The sequence below is a fragment of the Plasmodium malariae genome (genome assembly GCF_900090045.1).
Source record: "Plasmodium malariae genome assembly, chromosome: 14".
In the NCBI taxonomy this organism is placed as follows: Eukaryota; Apicomplexa; class Aconoidasida; order Haemosporida; family Plasmodiidae; genus Plasmodium; species Plasmodium malariae.
In genome coordinates this window covers 3,296,653-3,318,349 of record NC_041788.1, presented here as the reverse complement: position 1 = coordinate 3,318,349, position 21,697 = coordinate 3,296,653, and the positions used below count along the sequence as shown (strand labels likewise).

At 27.0% G+C, this 21,697-nt stretch overlaps 7 protein-coding genes across 7 annotated transcripts; 3 read left to right on the top strand and 4 right to left on the bottom strand.

The window, feature by feature from the left end:
• Nucleotides 1-244: 244 nt before the first annotated feature.
• PmUG01_14080800 (conserved Plasmodium protein, unknown function) lies at nt 245-1,522 on the top strand (the record flags this gene model as incomplete). Its single annotated transcript, XM_029008407.1, has 1 exon — nt 245-1,522. The coding sequence occupies one exon, from the start codon at nt 245-247 to the stop codon at nt 1,520-1,522; it is 1,278 nt and encodes a 425-aa protein (XP_028864700.1).
• A 454-nt stretch (nt 1,523-1,976) lies between these two features.
• Nucleotides 1,977-4,301, bottom strand: PmUG01_14080700 (serine/threonine protein kinase, putative; the record flags this gene model as incomplete). The annotated part of the gene is made up of 1 exon (XM_029008406.1): nt 1,977-4,301. The coding sequence occupies one exon, from the start codon at nt 4,299-4,301 to the stop codon at nt 1,977-1,979; it is 2,325 nt and encodes a 774-aa protein (XP_028864699.1).
• A 5,286-nt stretch (nt 4,302-9,587) lies between these two features.
• Nucleotides 9,588-10,502, top strand: FKBP35 (FK506-binding protein (FKBP)-type peptidyl-prolyl isomerase, putative; the record flags this gene model as incomplete). The annotated part of the gene is made up of 1 exon (XM_029008405.1): nt 9,588-10,502. The coding sequence occupies one exon, from the start codon at nt 9,588-9,590 to the stop codon at nt 10,500-10,502; it is 915 nt and encodes a 304-aa protein (XP_028864698.1).
• A 966-nt stretch (nt 10,503-11,468) lies between these two features.
• Nucleotides 11,469-13,871, bottom strand: PmUG01_14080500 (GPI mannosyltransferase 2, putative; the record flags this gene model as incomplete). The annotated part of the gene is made up of 2 exons (XM_029008404.1): nt 11,469-11,624; nt 12,357-13,871. The coding sequence occupies 2 exons, from the start codon at nt 13,869-13,871 to the stop codon at nt 11,469-11,471; spliced, it is 1,671 nt and encodes a 556-aa protein (XP_028864697.1).
• A 1,148-nt stretch (nt 13,872-15,019) lies between these two features.
• PmUG01_14080400 (conserved Plasmodium protein, unknown function) lies at nt 15,020-15,517 on the top strand (the record flags this gene model as incomplete). Its single annotated transcript, XM_029008403.1, has 1 exon — nt 15,020-15,517. One exon carries the CDS (start codon nt 15,020-15,022, stop codon nt 15,515-15,517), a length of 498 nt encoding a protein of 165 aa, XP_028864696.1.
• An 859-nt stretch (nt 15,518-16,376) lies between these two features.
• Nucleotides 16,377-17,605, bottom strand: PmUG01_14080300 (conserved Plasmodium protein, unknown function; the record flags this gene model as incomplete). The annotated part of the gene is made up of 2 exons (XM_029008402.1): nt 16,377-16,676; nt 16,994-17,605. 2 exons carry the CDS (start codon nt 17,603-17,605, stop codon nt 16,377-16,379), a joined length of 912 nt encoding a protein of 303 aa, XP_028864695.1.
• Nucleotides 17,606-18,256: 651 nt separating this feature from the next.
• DIA2 (DNA replication origin binding protein, putative) lies at nt 18,257-21,253 on the bottom strand (the record flags this gene model as incomplete). Its single annotated transcript, XM_029008401.1, has 6 exons — nt 18,257-18,347; nt 18,734-19,238; nt 19,626-19,693; nt 19,844-19,969; nt 20,471-20,587; nt 21,051-21,253. 6 exons carry the CDS (start codon nt 21,251-21,253, stop codon nt 18,257-18,259), a joined length of 1,110 nt encoding a protein of 369 aa, XP_028864694.1.
• Nucleotides 21,254-21,697: the final 444 nt, after the last annotated feature.

Below are 21,697 nucleotides of genomic sequence, written 5' to 3'. Positions count from 1 at the left end.
TTTGCACAAATGATGTTTCCATAATATCGTGATTTTTTTTTTTTTTTTTTTTTTTAAATCAAATATTTTTTTTTTTCTCTGTTTTACCTGACCTGGTCATAATACTCCCTACACTTCACACACGTGTACAATTTGTCTCTTAACCGTTTAATTGCATAGTCACTTAACCGTTTGCTCTGTTACTCCCCCCTTTGTTGAACCTCACATCGTCTTCCCTCATCTGTAACTCTCTTATCACAATCTAATGGAAAAAACGCCCTTTAAGTATTTTTTTTATTTTTTATTTTTTATTTTTTACCTGCCCATTTCTTCAACTAGCTACAAATTTTTGAAAATTCTGTCTTCCTCTTTTCCCAAACGGTGTAACATAAAAAATAAAAAAAAAGAAGAAAAGGAAGAAAAAGAAAAAAACAAAAAAAAACATTTTCTATATTATGAACAGTTCAGAAATTTCAGTTGCAAATTGGTGAGTCCGCAAAGGGAGGAAAAAGTGTATACAAAGAATGATCAAGAGGGAAGGATGAGAAGAAAAAAGTTATACATTTTAATTACTTCACCAGAGGGTGCTAGAATATATAGGTTCCTGGTAGTATTACTTATATATAACTTAACAAAAAACAAAAATGATAAAAATGTGCAAATTTTATGTAATAATGGAAAAAATAGCATAATTGATGAAATACTCAATGTGCCAATTATATCAATTGGTGAATCATGCAATGAAATATTAAACAACTACTTAAATAAAACAGGCTTCTTCAATAATATATATAAACATTATCCTTCTTTAGTAAAACAAAATGTATGCAACATAAGTTATGACACATTTAACCAAATTAATAATAGTGTGAAAAAACTGAACATTGTCTTTACCCCTAGCAAAGCTAATTCTGCAACATTAAAAATGGAAATGATGAGCAAATATTTTAAAAATCAAAAGGAGTGTATTAATGCTAATATAGTGTGGGTTTCATCTGCCATTAGTCAGTCCAACTTTGAAGATATTAGTACCGCCATCAGTGGAGAAGCAAAGGATGATCATATAATAAAACTCACCAAAATAAATTGTTATGATACAAAACAAATTGTGCATAGTAATAAAATGAAAATCAAAATAAAAAAGAAGAACTGTATAGTATCACTCATGAGTAATAGCACAGTGCAATCCTTTTATAACAACTTTGGAAGTGATTATAATTATGTTGTATGCATGGGACATAACTGTTATAATCTTTTGAAAGAATTAAATTTTAAAAATATATATTTTCCTCATGATTCAAAGTTACACACCTTTTTGAACGTTCTAATAAAACTGTACAACGAGTTAAAAATAAAGGATAAAAAAAAAAAATATGAAGTTTTACTAACTAGGGAAAAACACAAAAATGACCAAGTAAGGAAAATATTGTCCGAGAAAAACATCCCCTTTGTAATTATACCTTGCATAAGCACACAGTACGACTCCCAAGGCATTCAGCGTTTGTACTCGCTGATTTCAACCTACGTAACAAGTGGAGTTTGAAAAAAAAAAAAAAAAAAAAATATATTATTATATTTCAGTTGACATCCTTTGTACTTCCTACCACTGTATCGCTTATACCACTTACACCATTTTTCCTTTTTTTTTTTTTTTGATTCATTTTTTCATCTCCCCCATTTCAAATATTTCATATATGATGAGTTTTTATTTATTTTTTTTGTTACAATTTGTTTTTTAATTAATTGTAATATCCGTGATTACATAATTACATAAAAAAAAAAAAAAAAAAAAAAAAAGGAAACAATAAAAAAATAAAAAGATAAATACATGAAATGGATGAAAGCAGACTTATACAAAACAAACTTATTAAAAAGGAAGAAGAAGCATCAAAAAAAAAAAAAAATAATAATTGGATCAAAATGGAGTAAAAACTGTACCAAACAAACTGATATTAACGGGGTATTCCACTTCTCCACAAACTCAACCACCTAACCATTCATTTGATGAAAGTTTTTTGAAAATCCTCAAGGAGTTCTGAAAACTTGTCGTTCTTGTCTGATGCAATCAGTTTGGACGAGCTTCTCTTTTTAAAGTCATTTAAAATGGAATTGTTCCAATTATAAGGGCCCTCCTCTTCTGTTTTTGTTTTACTCCCGTCAAAATTGGGAATATTGTTATCATCCCTGTTCTTACCATCATCATTATTATTAGGACCATCATTAGAACCACTTTTATTACCATCATTATGATTATCATGATCTATTTCTTCAAAGTAGTCTAAATTATAGAAAGCGTCATTAATATTAGAGCAATTTTTACGGTTGTCTTTCCACTCGTTAAAGTTGTTTGTACAGTTATTTAGTGTACACGAATTTTCGAACTTAAAATCTCCATCATTCTGAAAGTTGATACCATCATATGGGAAGTTACTTCTACTACCATTTAGAAAACTGCTACCACCATTTTGAGAGAAATTCTTGTTACTATTTTTTTTTAAGGACGTTAAGAAAGTCTTATCAGAGGCAGATACATCACTTCCATTGGAAACGCTCCAGGGGTCAAAAAAACAATTAAAGCTGTTGTTAACATCATTGCTGCTCCTGTTAATTTGATCGTTTCGTTCTACGTCGATGCTTCTACTCCCGGCATCATCATTGCGTGCATTGCTACAGTTCATCTCAAATAAATTTAGATCCTTGTCCATTTGGACATCTTTTAATATGTTTTCATTATTTTTGGAACCCTTTTTGTTGTTCTCATTTGGATCCACCACTGTATGATGAAATTTTGTGTCGAGGTTTAACAAGTCCACGTTTTCTTTTGCATCATTTATAGCAATAACAGCTGCGCTTGTTATATTTTCAATGCTTATGAGTTTAACTCCCTTTGCTTGTGTAATGTCGTTCACCACGTTGCTCCCCTTCCCAGGGAGAGAAGCATCGGTAGAAGTGGCAGCAGTAGAAGTGGTAGCAGTCGATGTAGCGGCAGTCGATGTAGCGGCAGTCGATGTAGCAGCAGTCGATGTAGCGGCAGTCGATGTAGCAGCAGTCGATGTAGCAGCAGTCGATGTAGCGGCAGTCGATGTAGCAGCAGTCGATATAGCAGCAGTCGATGTAGCAGCAGTCGATGTAGCAGTAGTAGATGTAGCAGCAGTTGCCGTCTCGACCGCCGACAGGCCCACCCTTTTCTTAAACGCGTCCGCAGACGTATTTCCTGCACTGAAGAATTTCAAAAAGTTAGTACTGCTCTTTGGCACAGGAACTTGATACTCCTTTGAACTAATTTTTACATCTACAATTTTATCGCTGCTAATTTCTATTAGTTCGTTTTTCTTATTGTTTAGATTTAGTTCATTCATTTTTTCAAAGATTTGATTAACTCTCCTTTTTATATCTGCAGGAATATGCATGAACCAGGTTTTCAAGTCTGCATAATTTTCTAAAATGAACAAAAGAGTTGTAGAGTCAATTCTTTTTTGAGGGTTTTTATTTAAAGTCATAAGTAAAATAGAAATGATTCTTTTAGAATATTTAGAATTGTAAGGAATAGTAAAACTACCATTAATAATGGATAAAAGATTATTATTATTATTTTGAAAAGGATGAATTTTAAAAAGTAATAAATATAAAATACATCCAACCATCCATAAATCAACTTTACATGATATTTCTAAATTTGAATATAAATCAATTAGTTCAGGAGGTCTATATATTAATGTTGTATCTCTTTCTATTTCTTCTTTTAATATATAAAAAGAATTTTTAACTAAATCATTTGGAAATATTGAATTAGAAATTGTATGTGAGCAAAAATCGCAGATCTTATAAACACCATTATTATCGCATAAAATATTTTCTAGTTTTATATCTCTATGGATAATTGGTATTTCTTGTGTATGTAGAAAATGTAATCCTGTTATTATATCCTTAAGTATTTTAACAATATGATTTTCTTTGATTTTATCTTTATTTTTTTCAAATATATTTAATAAATTTCCCTTTTCACAATATTCCATTAACATAATTACAATTCTATAATTATTTTCTGCAATAACTGTAGACCCATAATACTGAACAATATTTTTATGTGGAGGTAAACTTTTAAGTATATTTATTTCTTTTTTTGCCATTTCTAATTTTTCCTTATCTTGACATATAGTTTTTTTTATAGAATATATTTTATTTGTATTTAAATCTTTAGCCAAATATACAAATGAATATGCTCCTTCAGATAATAGTTTCTCCTCCCTTATGGTCCTCCCATTTATGTTGTATATCTTTCCTCCTATTAACGTGGTGCATATGCTCCTAAACTTTAGCATTTTTCCTGTTCCTCTTACTAGATCTTAATCGATTTTTCCGCCCATGTAATTCGCCTTATTATGACACGTATTTGTCTGCTAATAGGTCTTCCTATTAATCTATTTATTATTCTTAACCTTTTGGTCCTTTCCGCGTTTCCTTTCTTTTATTCCTTTTTTATTTTATATACATACATATATACATATATACATATATACATATATACATACATATATACATATATACATACATATATACATATATACATACATATATACATACATATATACATATATATATACATATATATATAATTTATAATTTTTTTTTTTTTTCCTTGTCCTGGATTACCGAATGTTTGTTAACACAGGTATGAAGTGCATGCGCACATATACATGCAAAATGTTCAGGTACATAAACTTTTTCAAATTTAATACAAAAAAAATTGCACCTTTTTGGCTAGTTTGTATGCTCAACACAAATATTCACAAAAAAAAAAAAAAAAATTAAAAAATTAAAAAGTGCGAAAAGGATTAAAAGATAAAATAGACTATAACACGAACATTAAAAGGACGAAAAAAAGGTACAAATGGCATAAATGGAACAAATGGCATAAATGGAACAAATGGCATAAATGGAACAAATGGAACAAATGGAACAAATGGAACAAATTGCACAAATCTCGAAAATCGCACCAAATGCTTAGAACGTAAAGATATACGTGGAATAAATTAAAATGAAGCAAACGGAGCTGCTTCCATACATGGTAGACGCTATGCCCACTTTGTGACAGCTGTTTACTAAAAGCATCTAACTCTAATTGTAATTCTGTTTAACAAAAATAATACATCATCTTTATCAAAATATGCTATTTTTAAAAATGCTATTAACGTTATTTATTAAACCTCTATAAGTGTGCATTTACATTTACTCGTTAACACATGGGAGGAAAATGGGCAAATCTATTTGTAATATATACGCATATGAATATAAACGAATATGTATATATTATGTATGAATGTGTGTATGTATGTATATATAATTAAAATTATGCGCAAAGCTCTTTAATGTCCGCCACTGAAAAACAATGCACATTGTTTAAGCAGTAAACAAAATAATCTAAATAAAAGGGAAGATGTAAATATGCAAAAATGGGAATTTAAAAATGTATGTTCAAACAAACAGTAGTTAAAGTTAAAGTTAAAGCTAATGTTAAGGCTAAAATTAAAGCTAAAGAAGGCTCACTTTGTCTTTTAAGAAGCAGACAATATATATACATACATATATATATATATATATATATATATATATATATATATATATATATATATGCATGTATGGTCATTCAAACAAGTTTACCTAAAAATAAAGAAATAAAACGCATTAAATGGAGGAAACAGGTTTATACAGAAAAAAAAAAAAAAAATCCATAAAACAGAAGGTAAAACCAGTTATAAAAAAATTTCCTTTAAAAAAATGAAAGCTATGGGTACACATGTACGTATACACATATGCATATATATACTTGTGCAAGCAGGTATTTATACCAATCAAATAAACAAAAAAAAATTGTCTAGAACAAAATTTCCCTTTGCCATATACATAGCCAGTCAGGTGATACTCAAATGATTTTTCATGAAAATTTAAAAAAAATGACTTAAAAATTGCTGTTTACATGTGTACATATATATACATGCGTAGATGTACACACTTATTTTAAATAAAAGCACGTTTGAGAAATTTTTCCAAACAGCTGATATGAAATTTTCTTTTCTTTAATTTTGATTTTGTCACTTCTATTATATATAAATCGAAAAAAAGAAAAATGAAGATCATAATTAAAAAAAATTTTATTCTACATGGATGTTATTACAACAGAAGAAAAAAATATTTTTCTGCATGAACACAAAAAAAAAAAAAAAAAAATTCTTGCGTAGACGAATGATTAAATATGCGCGCCTGAATGTACATATATTTATACATTTATTTATATATATAGATATATATATGTATATTTGTATATACATGCATATACGCGCATATTTGTATATACATGCATTTACGCGCATATACATAAAAATATACGCACAAGTATACGTGATAAACTTGGAATTGTACGTACATTTATACATACACATATGCTTACATATACACGAGTACAGACACTAACACAGACACGAACATATATTTATATGTGAACGAGAAAAAATAGGAATTAAAATAAGAGTTGCACATTTTTGCTAATTTACAAAAAGAAAAAAAAAAAAAAAAAAAAGGAACATATTCAAACATATGTACACATAAATTCCCACGCATTTTTGTGTGTGCGAAACATTATATTGGGTATATTTTGTCAATATCTTATATGTTTTTAATATATTGTGCATATGTGTAAAATGGTATTTGGTATTATATCTTGTTTTCTATGAAATCATACATATATTGTACACTTTTACTTATTGTGCTTTCTTATTCTTGAAGCAATGATTTATTTTCAATTGTAACTTCAAAATATGAGGTAGAAAAAAAGGGGGAAAATAAAGTTATCATTATGAATATTATGTATATGTACATATATATATATATATATGTGTATATACACACATACAACTGTATGTTTTCCTCACGCTATTTTATTCGAAAGTTTACTCTTGCCCTCTTACTAATTATATACACTCGCGAGTACTTACATATATACACGCATACGCATACGTGCACATATGCATAGGTACATATTTGCGTTCATATCACACATGAAACAAATATAAAATTCCTTTCTCCCACATGGAAGCTAAAAATTTTGTATTTAATTATGTATTCAATTATTTATTTAATTGAGGAATTCAATTATGCGTTTAATTGGATATTCAATTATGTATTTAATTGGATATTCAATTAAGTATTTAATTGGATATTCAATTATGTATTTAATTTTTCATTATTTTAAATTTCAAAATTTTTTAGCTCTATGTTTTATACGTAGCTTTAAAATTTTCCTCACAATTTAACCTTTTACTTTTTTTTTTTTTTTTTTTTTTAACTTTTCCTTAAATAAAATTATTCCATGTTAATGCAAAATTTTATTTTGTTCCGTATTTATATGTACTTTTTTATATGCATGTTCATGTTAAAATTAAATCTTTAGCTGACAGAATGTTAACGGAAAAAAATGCAAAATGAACAGCTTATTATTTTTAAGCCATGAGAAATTGAGAAACAGAAGTTACAAATGTGTTCATATAAGCACATGTCTGTATATGCAAATGTAAACGTATGTGTATGTTTGTACGTGTATTCCTAGGTGTATATATGTATATGCATCCTTTTTTACGTGCGCATCTTTTCACGTGTGCAAGCGATCAGGTAATACGCAAGTTGTAGATCTGTTGGTGTATAGTAATTTTGGTTCCTTAGCATTTCTGACTTGTTAATAAAATTGGGAAATTTATGAACAAGCTCCTTTTGTGCTTTTATATTATGATTTTTAATTATTAAATTGGTTTTTCATTTTTTTTTTATATGCCTCTTTTTTTTTTTTTCCCGCCCCCTTTATTTGTTTAATATAAAAACAGCAATAGTAACAACTTACATATTTTTTACCTTTAAACCACTTATTGTGTTTCATGTTATAGTCTGTCGTTCTTGCTTCATTATAAACAAGAACAATTTTCCTCTTATTAAAAATTAATAGGAAATTTTCCAAACAATACACATGGATAAAACTTTGAACAGCATATATATGATGTTTACATTTAAAAAAAAAAATAAAAAATAAATAAATAAACATAAATGAGAACGTAAATGAGAACGTAGATGAGAACGTAAATGAGAACAAAAATGAGAACATAAATGAAAACATAAATGAAAACATAAATGAAAACAAAACTATATTTCAAAAATAAGGCTAAAGCTGTACTTAATTATGGCCAATCATTTTGTGGTCTTCTTGCTTTCAAAATGAATAAACGGATAAATGAACATACGAACATACGAATATACGAATATACGAATATACGAATATACGAACATACGAACATACGAATATACTAACATACGAACATATGAATACACGAATATACTAACATACGAACATATGAATACACGAGTAACTGAAAAAGGAAAAAATTGTTATTCTTGCGCATTCTCACTCAAGTTCGTTCCTGTGCACACTTTTCCCGTGTTACATATATATAATACACAAATACAGAGAAAGTGTTCTTTTCATTAATATTGCTTTTCAAGTTTATCATACTTACGATATCTCTATATTTTCCTCCTGAGTGAAATAAAAAAAATTCGCATTCTTTAAAACATCCCACACTTTTTAAAGAGCATTAAGCTTATCGAAATATAAAAAAAATTGAATGAATAAATATTAAAAATAAAAAAGCTTAATGCTAAAAAAAAAAAAATAAATCTTTCTAAAACCCTTGTTAACTCTTTTACATAAAAACAAATTATTGTACATATATAAAATAGCCCCAAGAAACTACAATCAGAAATTAATTTAAGATTGGCGAATTACTTCTCTTTTTTTTATGGTTCCTTAAACTTGTGTTAAAATATACTTGCTTTCACAAATGCAATCATATACGCTTAATAGAAAAAAAATAATAATATATTTTACAATTATTTTTTTTTTTACCTTTAAGAATTACTCTCTTTTAAATTAATGTCAAAAAATTGTTATATATATAAAAATCAAAAAAAAAAAAAAAAAAAAAAAAAAACATGAATGTTTAAATATGTTCAACTGAGTAGTAGGAAGAAAAAATATGTATTTTAATTAAATACTATTTTATATTAGAATTTTTTTTTTTTTTTTTTTTTTCACAGTATAAAATTTTATATTATAAAAAAAAAAAGGACCTCCTTTTTTATTATATTATTACACCAAGTATAAAGATTAATTTTTCTCGAATATTCTTTTTTATTATTTGAGATAATTTCTTTTCCATTATATAATATTTTCTGCTTCTTACTGTTGGAGTTGTATCCCTTCTTAGTAAGCCCTTTTACAAATAGTACGATTGATATACTGTTTTTATAGCACTTCGTAATTTTATTTATAACGCTATCTTGCGTACCTTTTCGAATTTCGAAAATTTTAAGTTTCTCTCTATTTCCGATTTGTTCTTCCTTACATATGAGAATATTTCATAGCAGTTATGTGAGAGTAAATGTACGAGGGTAAATATATACATACGTATATATATGCATATACATATAGTACATATAACTGCATTCCCGTATGTACCCTTTGACGCACGCGTAAAAACTTGCTTGCACCTTGCCCTTTTGTAGGCATGATGGAAAATAAGGAAGAATATGAACAAGTACACTTAACTGAAGATGGAGGTGTGATAAAGACCATATTAAGAAAAGGAGAAGAAGGAGAAGATAACAAACCAAAAAAAGGGAACGAAGTAACAGTACATTATGTAGGAAAATTAGAAAGTAATGGAAAAGTTTTTGATTCCTCACGTGATCGAAATATACCTTTCAAATTTCATTTAGGTCAAGGAGAAGTTATTAAAGGATGGGACATATGTGTAGCTTCTATGAAAAAAAATGAAAAATGTTCAGTTCGTTTGGATAGTAAATATGGATATGGGGAAGAAGGGTGTGGAGATAGTATTCCAGGAAACAGTATTTTAATTTTCGAAATTGAGCTATTAAATTTTCGAGAAGCAAAAAAAAGTATATATGATTATACAAATGAAGAAAAAATACAAGCTGCTTTTGATTTAAAAGAAGAAGGAAATGAATTATTTAAAAAAGAGGAAATTAATGATGCTATTTCGAAATATAAAGAGGCTCTTGACTTCTTTATGCACACAGAAGAATGGGAAGATATTTTATTAGAAAAAAAGAAAAATATAGAAATTATTTGTAATTTAAATTTATCAACATGTTATAATAAAAACAAGGATTATCCTAATGCTATTGAACATGCTTCCAAGGTCCTTAAGATAGACAAAAATAACGTTAAAGCTTTGTACAAATTAGGTGTTGCAAATATGCATTTTGGATTTTTAGAAGATGCCAAGGATAATTTATATAAAGCTGCATCTTTGAATCCAAAAAATATAGATATTAGAAATAGTTATGAACTGTGCATAAATAAACTAAGGGAAGCTAGAAAAAAGGATAAACTAACATTTGGTGGAATGTTTGATAAAGGTAGTTTATATGAAGAAAAAAAAAGCACCGCTAAATAATTTAACTCTTCTAGCTACCGCTAACTGATTCACTATATTATATCTTTTTTAAAATTGGAACATTAACTGCATATTTTCATCCAAATTGAAGAAATAATACGACAAAATGTTCGAAATCTGGTTACAGTGCAACTACTTGTAGTGTAAGCAGCTACAGTATAACTTAATGGAGTATCCTAAGTTATGACATTCCCGTGTATTGTAATAAAACTTATCAAAGTATAAATTTCCATAAAAAAAAAAAATAAATAAAATTTGGACTTTAATGAACGGATAAAGCTTGATTAAGAAAAATCATTTTTTTATCAAAGTTTCAAGCTCCATGTAGGTGACTAACAAAAGGTGGAACATAAATCAGTGGAAAGGCTTATACGCCAGTGTGTGTATCTGTATCTATATCTGCATCTATATCTGTATCTATATCTGCATCTATATCTGTATCTATATCTGCATCTATATCTGTATCTGTATGTATATATATATATCTATATATATATACATACATGTATATAAGTGTGCAAACGCACGAGTACCCCCTTTTTGAATATGACAAATTACAGAAGCAGTTATTATAACAAATATAATTATAATTAATTGTTAAGGGAAAATCCGTACCGTTTCCAATGCATTATTTGATGTTCATTTTTTTATGCATATTTATGCGCATTTATGTATATTTTTCTTTTTTTCAAAAATTGCTTGTTAATTGTTAAATATAAAATATGATCAGCCGTGAGAAGTGCAGCGGCAATAAGTACATAAACACAAATGTCCGTGCGCATTTACATATATACATATATATACGTATATACATATATATACGTATATACATATATATACATATATACATATATATACATATATACATATATATATGTGTTCTGTGGGTGTATTATTTATACGCACAGGCTTATACAAACTTGCTTATCTTGTGAACCTTCAAAATATGTTTACATACGAGCCGGTCTATGTCCACCCAATATATGTCCCAAATAAAGGAGGTCCCACAAAAAAAAACATTAAATTCACAAAAAAGAGATAATTCCATTTTTCAAAATATTTTAATAAGTAAGCATAATGTAGGTAGAACATCGGGGAGCTTATAATTAGCCTAAGTATTATCTGCATAACGGGAAAAAAAAGAAAAAGAAAAAGAAACAAATAAATAGAGATAAAATTATATTTAAATGAACAAGCAAACAAACAACAAACGAACATATGCGTGCCATTTTTCTCATATCATGTACTATTATAGTTTTGAAAACAATAAAATATAATACACGGTTCTTGAAAAACGGAAAAGAAAAAAAAAATTTCATCCATACATTCATACATCCGCACATTCGTATATGCGTAGTTACGTAATTACGTAGATACATTTCAGATGAACATATCATAATTTGCAAATATCACTCAATTGTTCAATAGTTAAAAACTCAACAGGAAAACATAACAGCGTAATGCAGATATCGGGCATGTGCGAAACGTTTTTATATACGCTTAGGCACATGTGTGTATTTATGTTTCCATAACTGACAATAATAATATAAAAATTTGTGCAAAGAGAAGGAAATGCAAACGGTGGTTCAAAAACGAAAACATAAAAATTGCACGTATTTTTATTCGTAAAAAAAGAAAAAACATATTGCATGTTCATAAATTTTATAAACAAAAAAAAGAAAAAAATTATGAACGTGCAGGATATTGGGTGGGTGATCATCAAAATGTGCACAAGAGAATATATATATATATATATATATATATATATGCATCCATTTACATGTGTTTGTATCAACTATGTAACGCAAACATGTATAGACACACGTATCGCTTCCGTGTGTGGATAATTTTAACCTCGTTATGCGCAAATATCAAAATGTAAAGAGATAAAATGCCCAAATGAATTATGCTTCCAAAAAAGGGATGAAAGAAGACTAATATATTGGAGGGGATGAATTTGTTATATCTGAAAAAGTTGTGCACACAATGAAATGATATAAAAAATATAGGTGCCGAATATAAGATATTAAAATTTGGCGATTTAAAAATTTTTAAAAACTTGACATTCCAGTATTTGTATTGTATATAATTATAAACAAAAGGAAGTTTTTTATTACACCATGGTCTATTTATCAATATATTTTTTTTATTATTCCATATATTGAAATTATTGAAAAAGTTTTTACGAAAATTATTTAGAAATGAAGAAAATTTTATATTTTGCTCATTCCACAAATCATTGTGCTCTTGTTGGACACAGTATAACTGATACGAGTAAAATTGAAAAATGATGAATGGGGAAACTATTACTATTGCTTCAATCAAAGCTTTTAACCAATGAATTATAAAAGAAAAAATGTGTCTTTTGGTAGAAAAATAAGAAATTATTGTAATTTTATGTTTACGTTTCTTCTCTTTACTGATACAAAGTTGTGTGCTAATAATATATTCAAAAAATTTACAGGTATGTATGTTGAAAAAAAAAAGAGGTATTAAGAATAAAATACCATTGGACCTAAAACAAGATGCTATAAAAAAAGAAATCACTGCTAAAATTTCGAAAACAACATTCATCTTATACCAACTTACAGATAATTGTAAAAAGTTAAATCCCCATATTGAGAAACAGCTAAAAATACTTTCATTATAAAAAGAACTAACATGAATATTTCCTATACTAAATGTATATAAAATTGATAAAAAGAAACTAAAGCGGTTATACTCCTCCTTGTCCTTAACATTACGCAAATAAAAGCAATTTTGTTCACTTGTAGATGGCAGTGCATATCCACGTTGCTGCTGCTGTCGTTGCTGCTGTCGTTGCTTCTGTCGTTGCAGCGTTTGCTGCTCTTCTTCTTCTTCTTCATCATAATATGCATTTTTTCTGCTCTTAAAATGAACTAATGGAAAAACATACACTCCAATTGTAGAACAAACAAAAAACAAATTATTTATTACTAATGCTATTAAAACATGCATTTCGCATTCGTTCATATTTAAAAGAAACCTTTTTAGTAGATTCTTTGTATATATTATAATTAATGGTAATGAGGGAAAAAACGCATGATTTTGTTCATACAGATATTCAGTTTCATTTAATGAAAGTCTTAAAAAATATTCTCCATCCCAGTACGAAAAACACTTTATATACTGCCATAATGTCCCCCCTCCCTTATCCCCATAACATAATATATTGTTACTAAACTTGTAGTTATTTATCAGTTTATTCCATATAATCGTATAAATTATACAAAATAGTCTACTTATTATTGCAATTAATGCAATTAGGAGTACACGGGCAGTTGTGCTAACTCTACATTCTGGTGGGATCTTCGTCTTTTTTTTGTTAAGTGCGCCGTGCAAAAGCATTTCCCCCGAGATAAACGAATAAAAGACCGGCTAATCGATGGCTAAGCGATGGCTAAGCGATGGCTAAGCGATGGCTAAGCGATGGCTAAGCGATGGCTAAGCGATGGCTGAACGATGACTAATCGATGGCTGAACGATGGCTAAAAGATGGGACAAATAAAGTCGAAATGAAAGCATAGAATATTCGACTGAAAAAAAAAAAATATATTTCTGTTAGCACAAATAAAATATGCACTGGTTATAATTCTTTTTATTATATACATGAAATTTTGTTAAAATGAACATTGCAGAAAAAAGGGGTCTCCTCTAGCTTATACATACATATGTACATACATACATACATACATACATACATACATACATACATACATACATACATACATACATACATACATACATACATACATACATACATACATACATACATACATATGTAAGTACATGTATACTTGCATAGACGTACGTGTACGCATTAGCCATACACGTTTCAACCTAATGCATTTTCCGCTCTCCTTGCCAAACTTGGCAAAATAAGCATTGCCTGATCTTTTTGGGATTTAAAAAAATTATTCCATCCAACCTACGCCGTTTTAATTAACACCCAATTTTATATTTTTCAAAAATAAATAGCTCATTATAATGAAGCCTTTTTTAAATTCCTTAAAAGTATGTTTTACATTATTTTATCTTTTTTCTTCTTTTTTCTTCTTTTTTTGTTTAAAAATAAAATTAGCCACATGTCATTATCGAATAAATGTTTCTAAATAATTACAAATGAAAATACGCACAAATGCAAAATAAAAAAAGATAAAAACTTAACACGGCATAATAAAATACAATATAAAATATGCAGCATGTAACACAAAGCGATGCGGTATTATAAGTAGTATATATAAACTGTTCCATAAAATGGGGAAAAAAATATAATATATATATCTATCTATCTATCTATATATATATATATATACATATATAATTATTCATGCCATTAGGTCAGGTTAGCAAAGTAAAACATGTGATATTTGCCAAAGTGTTAAAAAAAAAAAGTGCTCTACTCAAATTTTTCTTAATTTTTTCAAAAAAAAAAAAAAATAATAATAATAAAAATTAACATGGTCATATTTTTTCGCTTTTTATTTTAAAAAAAAATGGAAAATAAGGATGATGATAAGAAAGAAAAGAACCAAATATCACTACTCGAAATTAAGAGAAAAGTGCAAAATGAACAGGAAGCATTAAAAGATGACAATAAACAAAAAAAGTTTCGAATATTAAATTATACCTCAAGAGATAGTGCTGTCGGAAAAATTGAAAAAGATTTTATGGTTTACTTTTGTTTTTTATGTGGCTTTAATTGCTTAATTAGTGAAATAGATATAAAAAAATTACCCACGAGAAAAACAGATAATTCTATTATATTTCCATTTAAAAAGATTATACATAAAAAATTTCATAAAACGCAAACAGAGCGAATAGTAATTAAAAGAAAACATGGGGCTGAAGTACAATATAGAATACTATGCAAAGAATGTGCTGTACCAATTGGATATGTTAATAATTTGAATGAGCAAAACTCATTCATTTATTATTATGACTATTCTTTGTTAAAGGATCAGACAAAATGTAAATTTTTTTCAGACATTTGACAAGGTCATTGTAATTACACATTTTAATTCTGCCTTTTATTTAAAAAAAAAGGAATTTTTTTATATTCCCATACTGGTATGTGTATATGTATGTGTATATATGTATGTGTATATGTGTATGTGTATATGTGTATGTGTATGTGTATATGTGTATGTGTATATGTGTATGTGTATATGTGTATGTGTATATGTGTATGTGTATATGTGTATGTGTATGCATATGTATGTATGAATATGTATGTATGAATATGTATGTATGAATATGTATGTATATACGTACAGATATTTTGTTATCTCAGTTCAGCAAATAATGGTACAATACGCTGTACTGTTTTTCCCAAATTAAAGGGACGAGAAGCAGATGATGAGAAGATGTTATACTATGAACTTTTTTTTAATATTTATCCATTTTTTTTAAAACTAATTTTTCCTTCCTCAAAAGGGAAAACTAGGAATATTTAATTTTTTAACCATACTCTTCACACATATATATATGTGTATATATACAAATACGTGCGTGTACACATGTGGGAAAATGCTTCAAGTATTAAAAACATTTTATCATATTTCATGGACTGTAAAATGTGTGCATTTCGAGTAAGTACTCACTAATCAAATTTTCTTCATAAAAGGTAAATCTATTTTTTTTTTTTTTTTTTTTTTATCTAACCACTCTTCACATTTACTGCTACAGTTTTTAAATATAACTGATTATTCATACATACATATACTTATAGCATAATTTAATCCCTAAAATATCGAACAGACAAATGATTTTGCAAATTGTAGCTCCCTCTTTTTACATATCTCCCCCATTTATTTTCCACCCATTTTATATGAAAAATTAATTGAGAAAAGGTTATAATATATCTTCATCATTTAGTAAGGGAAGTATATCATATTTACTTACCTTATTTTTATTTAAACGTTCCGTTGTGAGGTAATTTTTATTTTCCATATTTTTTTTTATAATATTATTACGTACTAAATTATTTGCATTATTATCATCCATGTGATACTTCTTTTCAGTTGTTGATGAAATTAAATTACTTACATTCAATTCAAGATTTACGTTCATGTTGAAAAAGCCAACTCTTACAATTGAACCAAGAATTTCATTGGGATTATTTTTTTTTGTCCTGGTGTTAGGCATTATGACCTGAGAAGGGAAAAAAAAATAATGTGCTAATTTTAAGCATGTAGGAACTCACACATAAACACAAAATAAAAAAAATATAAAAAAAGAAGACATTAACTTGGGTACTTGAGTAGTTTAATTGTGTAATTGTGCAAGTGTGTAAGTGCGTAATTGTGTAATTGTGTAAATGGAATGAAAAAAACGAACTTGTGTTTTTTTCCTGCGTGCATAATTCCTTTACTTTTATTTTATTTTTTTTTATTTTTTTCCTTTTTTGCTACCATTTTCCCCATTGACCATGTAGTTACAGCACCGTGTATTTTTAATATATCACCTACTCTAAAAAAGTATTTTAACGTTTTGGAACTACTTGATTTTTTATTTATATCATAAATATACTTCTGTTCGTCCGTTACATTACTACTGTTATAGTTATTCTTACTATTTGTATTTATATTTACATTTGTATTTGCATTTGTATTTGCACTTGTATTTGCACTTGTATTTGCACTTGTATTTGCACTTGTATTTGCATTTGTATTTACATTTTTGTATGCATTTGTACTGGCATTTGTACTTGCTTTTGTACTTGCTTTTGTACTTGCATTTGCACTTGCATTTATATTTGCATTTACATTTGCACTCATATTTGAGCTTATATATGCATTTTCGTACATGTTAAAATTCGTGTTACCGTAACAGTCGAGCAGATCCTCAATATCATCATTCAAAATGTCAATGTTATTTTTATTCAGTTCCTCTTGTATAAACATTTGAGGTATGCATAATATTACACATCCGCTTACATCAGCAACTAAGTAGTGATACCTTATTATGTTATTTATATGGTCTGGTGGGTCATCTATGTATTTTATAAGTAAACATTGTAATGATAAATTATTCAAAAAAGGCTTTAAGTCTTTAATGAAATAAAAATTCTCATAATGCATATTTTCTACACTTCTTTTTTAACTACTATTTGTTAATTCTTAAAATATGGATAATATTGTGGAAAGTCCAGTCCCATTTGCCTTTTATTTTTTTCAATAATTTGAAAAAGAAAAAAAGAAAAAAAAAAAAAAGAAAAAAAAAAAAATTTACCTGACTTGATCATATTTGTACACTTTAATTTTTAACAAAAATATTCGAAAAGAATTTTCCCTTAATAAGAGTTTATTCAAAAGTAATCATATTAAATAAAATTTATTAAAATAGCATTCAAAATAATGTAAAATTATAAAAAGTGCACAGATGGAATAGGAAAATTTATACTAAAAACTAATTTGTAAATAAATTAAAAAAATAAAATAAAATAAAATAAACGGAAATATAGCTTAAAACGTTAAAAAAATAAAATCATACGACAAAGCATCGTTTCTTTTTTTTTTTTTTTTTTTTAACTGGGTTTTGTTTGAAAGAGTTACCCCTTAATACATGAGATACCTATATATATTTATATATAAGCATAAACTTACGTAAATTTACGTATACATGTATAAATGCATACATACTTAAACACATGTACCAATGAAAATTATTTCATGCAAACTTTTTTTGCATGTATGTGCGATATTCCATGTTACATATGTGCATGTAAAAAGTTAACTTGGCTCTCTTTTAAATGGTTGAGTTTCATATATCTTTGTTATAAAAAGGTGAGATAAAAACTTCAGGTTAAAAAAAAAGAAAGACCTAAAAGGGGAGAAAGCACCAAAAAATGTTTATATGAATACGCGTGCATTTTGTATACGGAACTGTGCATGTAGAAATACATATATATATATATATATATATATGTACTACATACTTATATTTATGTATAAACTCATATTTACGTATAAGCTAGTATTTACGTATAAACTAATATTTACGTATAGGCTAGTATTTACGTATAGGCTAGTATTTACGTATAGGCTAGTATTTACGTATAGGCTAGTATTTACGTATAGGCTAGTATTTACGTATAAGCTAGTATTTACGTATAAGCTAGTATTTACGTATAAACTCATATTTACGTATAAACTCATATTTACGTATAAACTCATATTTATATGTAATTGCCCCCATGTGTTTGTTACCTGTACTGCTTATTATTAATATTCAGAGTATCCTCCGAATAGTTCATCTTAATTTTTGACAGAATTTTAAAAGAAATCCACTTCAGCATATTGTTATACGCGCTCAAATAATTTTGCAAGCGCAAATGAACAATATTTTTGTACTTATAAGGGTCGTGTAGCAATTCGGAATAGTGTATTTCTATTGTTTTTTCTTCTCTATTATATGTATATTCACCTATTCTTATCATTTTGACTAAACTATTTTCAACCTCTCCTTGAAATTTTAACAAATCTTTAATTAACTCAACACTTGGTAAAGACAGATTCCAATTTTTTATTTTTCGATACGATATTTCTAAAGCTTCTAAAACTTCTTTTTTATTTACTTCAGATCGCATTATAAGAACTTTGTTCGATTCATTCAAAAATAGTAAGTAGCGAAAATACGTAACCACACACGGGTTATAAATAACTCTATCCCTGTCTTTTGGATCCAAGTGTATATTTCCGATATCTTTTAAAGCTGTTTAAAGAAAAATTTTAACCGGAGGAGGGCGTGTATACATAAAAATTAATGCGCACAAAAATAGAAACGTACAAGTACGCACATGCATATATATATATATATATATATATATATATATATATATATATTTTTTTTTTTTTTTTTTTTTTATTTATTTATAAATAAATATATTTGCTTGTCTTCGAAAAAAAAAAAAATGCTATAACCTCAAAAATTTTATTATTTCTCATTTTTTTTTTTTTTTACGAACATGTTTTCACACAAAATGCAATTTTTTTTTTTTTTTTTTTTTTTTAATATTTCCACATACACATATGCACACTCAAAAACGTAAAATTTTTGTTTGTTTGTTTTTTTCCCCTTTTCTGCTTTTTAACAACTTACATCTTATATAAGTAACACAACTAATGTAGACACCGTCATGCCGAACACGCGGATATTCTAACAGTAACCTGAAAACATTGTAATGGTTAATGGAAAAAAATTACTGAAATAATCTAGTTAATTTTTATTTTATTATTTTCTTTTTTATTTGCTGGTGCATATCACCACATTACTTTTCTTTTATAGCTTTACTCTTTTTGAATTCCTTTTATACAAACCTTTTAAAAGAATTCCCATATAATATGATTTTATCTTCAGAGTTTGAGAAATGTATATCACTTAAACGTTTATATTCGCATTCAATCGATATCACAGAGTAAATACCTTTGCATGAAAACAGTAACCTATTTTGTTTAATATGCAAAAATAAAAAAAAAATAAAAAAAAAAAAATAAAAAATAAAATAAAAAAAAAAAAAAAAAAAAAAATAAAAAAAAAATGACAAATTATGAACAGTTAATATTATTTAATCTAATGTTAAAAATATTTTATTTTTGCATTAATGACTTTTTTTTTCAATCTAATCTTTTTCATAAATGGAAATGAATTTTCTTATAAATATGTTAGTTCGATTAGCTGTCAAAAATGGCGATGCCCATTTTTGGAGGCGTATATATGCATGGACGTATGGACGTATGGATGTGTACGTTTGTGTATGTATATATGGATGAATAAAACCTAACTGCAAATCAGACACACTAATTTCACTTTTCACACATACATGAACCATTGATTTGTACTGAATATTATACTTTTATACATTTCAGATCTTTATAAATTAATTTATAACGTATTTCTTTTTTTCATAAAATGCGCATTTTTAATAATATGCACATATTTTAGACCTATGCATGGAATAAAAGTCTAAAAACTTTATTACTGAGAAAAAATTTTCTGTTAATATATCAATTAAATATGTATTTTCCTGTTGCTCATTTTCTTCAGCTGATTCATTCTTATCTCTACACGCAACAACAAAGAAAAAAAAAAAGAAAAAAATAAAGGTAAGGTTAGGGGAAAGGACAAGGATAAAAATAAATATAAAAATAATAACTGTACAATATAGCTTGCATTGAAATTTAACAAACGAGCTAGTTTAAAAAAAGAAAAATGAACAATTCATACTCCAATTTCAGCATATGCTCTGGACTCATTTGACAACCCTTCATTTATTGAAACATATATACGTACGCATTCATGCACATATACACTCATATATACATATACACTCATATATACATATACACTCATATATACATATACACTCATGTATACATATACACTCATATATACATATACACTCATATATACATATACACTCATATATACATATACACTCATATATACATATACACTCATATATACATATACACACATATATACATATACACACATATATACATATACACGCTCTCTATTTTTTACACTTGTTCGTCCTTGTCACTGATATATATTTTTAGAATATTCGGGTATAGTTTTATGGCTTCTTGATAGAACTTCACAGCCTTTAAAAAGTTTTCATCATGCTCATGATTTAACGCTTGCATAAATAATTTTTCTGCTTTTTCTTTATTTTCGTTTGTATATTTTATAGACTTGCTACTCTTTTGATTGGTTTTTTCAAACATTTCCAATTTAAAAAAATGTGTAATGTAAAAATTGGTAAAATAAGGAAAAGATGAATTTTCTTGAGGTCATAAATTCATAGACGCATAAAATGATTGCTCTTCTATATTAACAAAAAAAAAAAATAATAATAAATAATAAAAAAATAATAAGATAATAATAAAAAAATAATAAGATAATAATAAAAAAATAATAAGATAATAATACAAAAATAATAAGATAATAATAAAAAAATAAAAAAATAAAATATAAAAATATAAAAAAAAAAAAAAATTATTTTTGTTCGAAAAGTACATGTGTAATGGGGGGGTAACAGTTTGTAAAAACATATACATACATGCTTATGCATACATGTTCTTATTTACGCGTGTACATGTACATATACATATACATATACATATACATATACATATACATATATATATATATATATATATATATATATA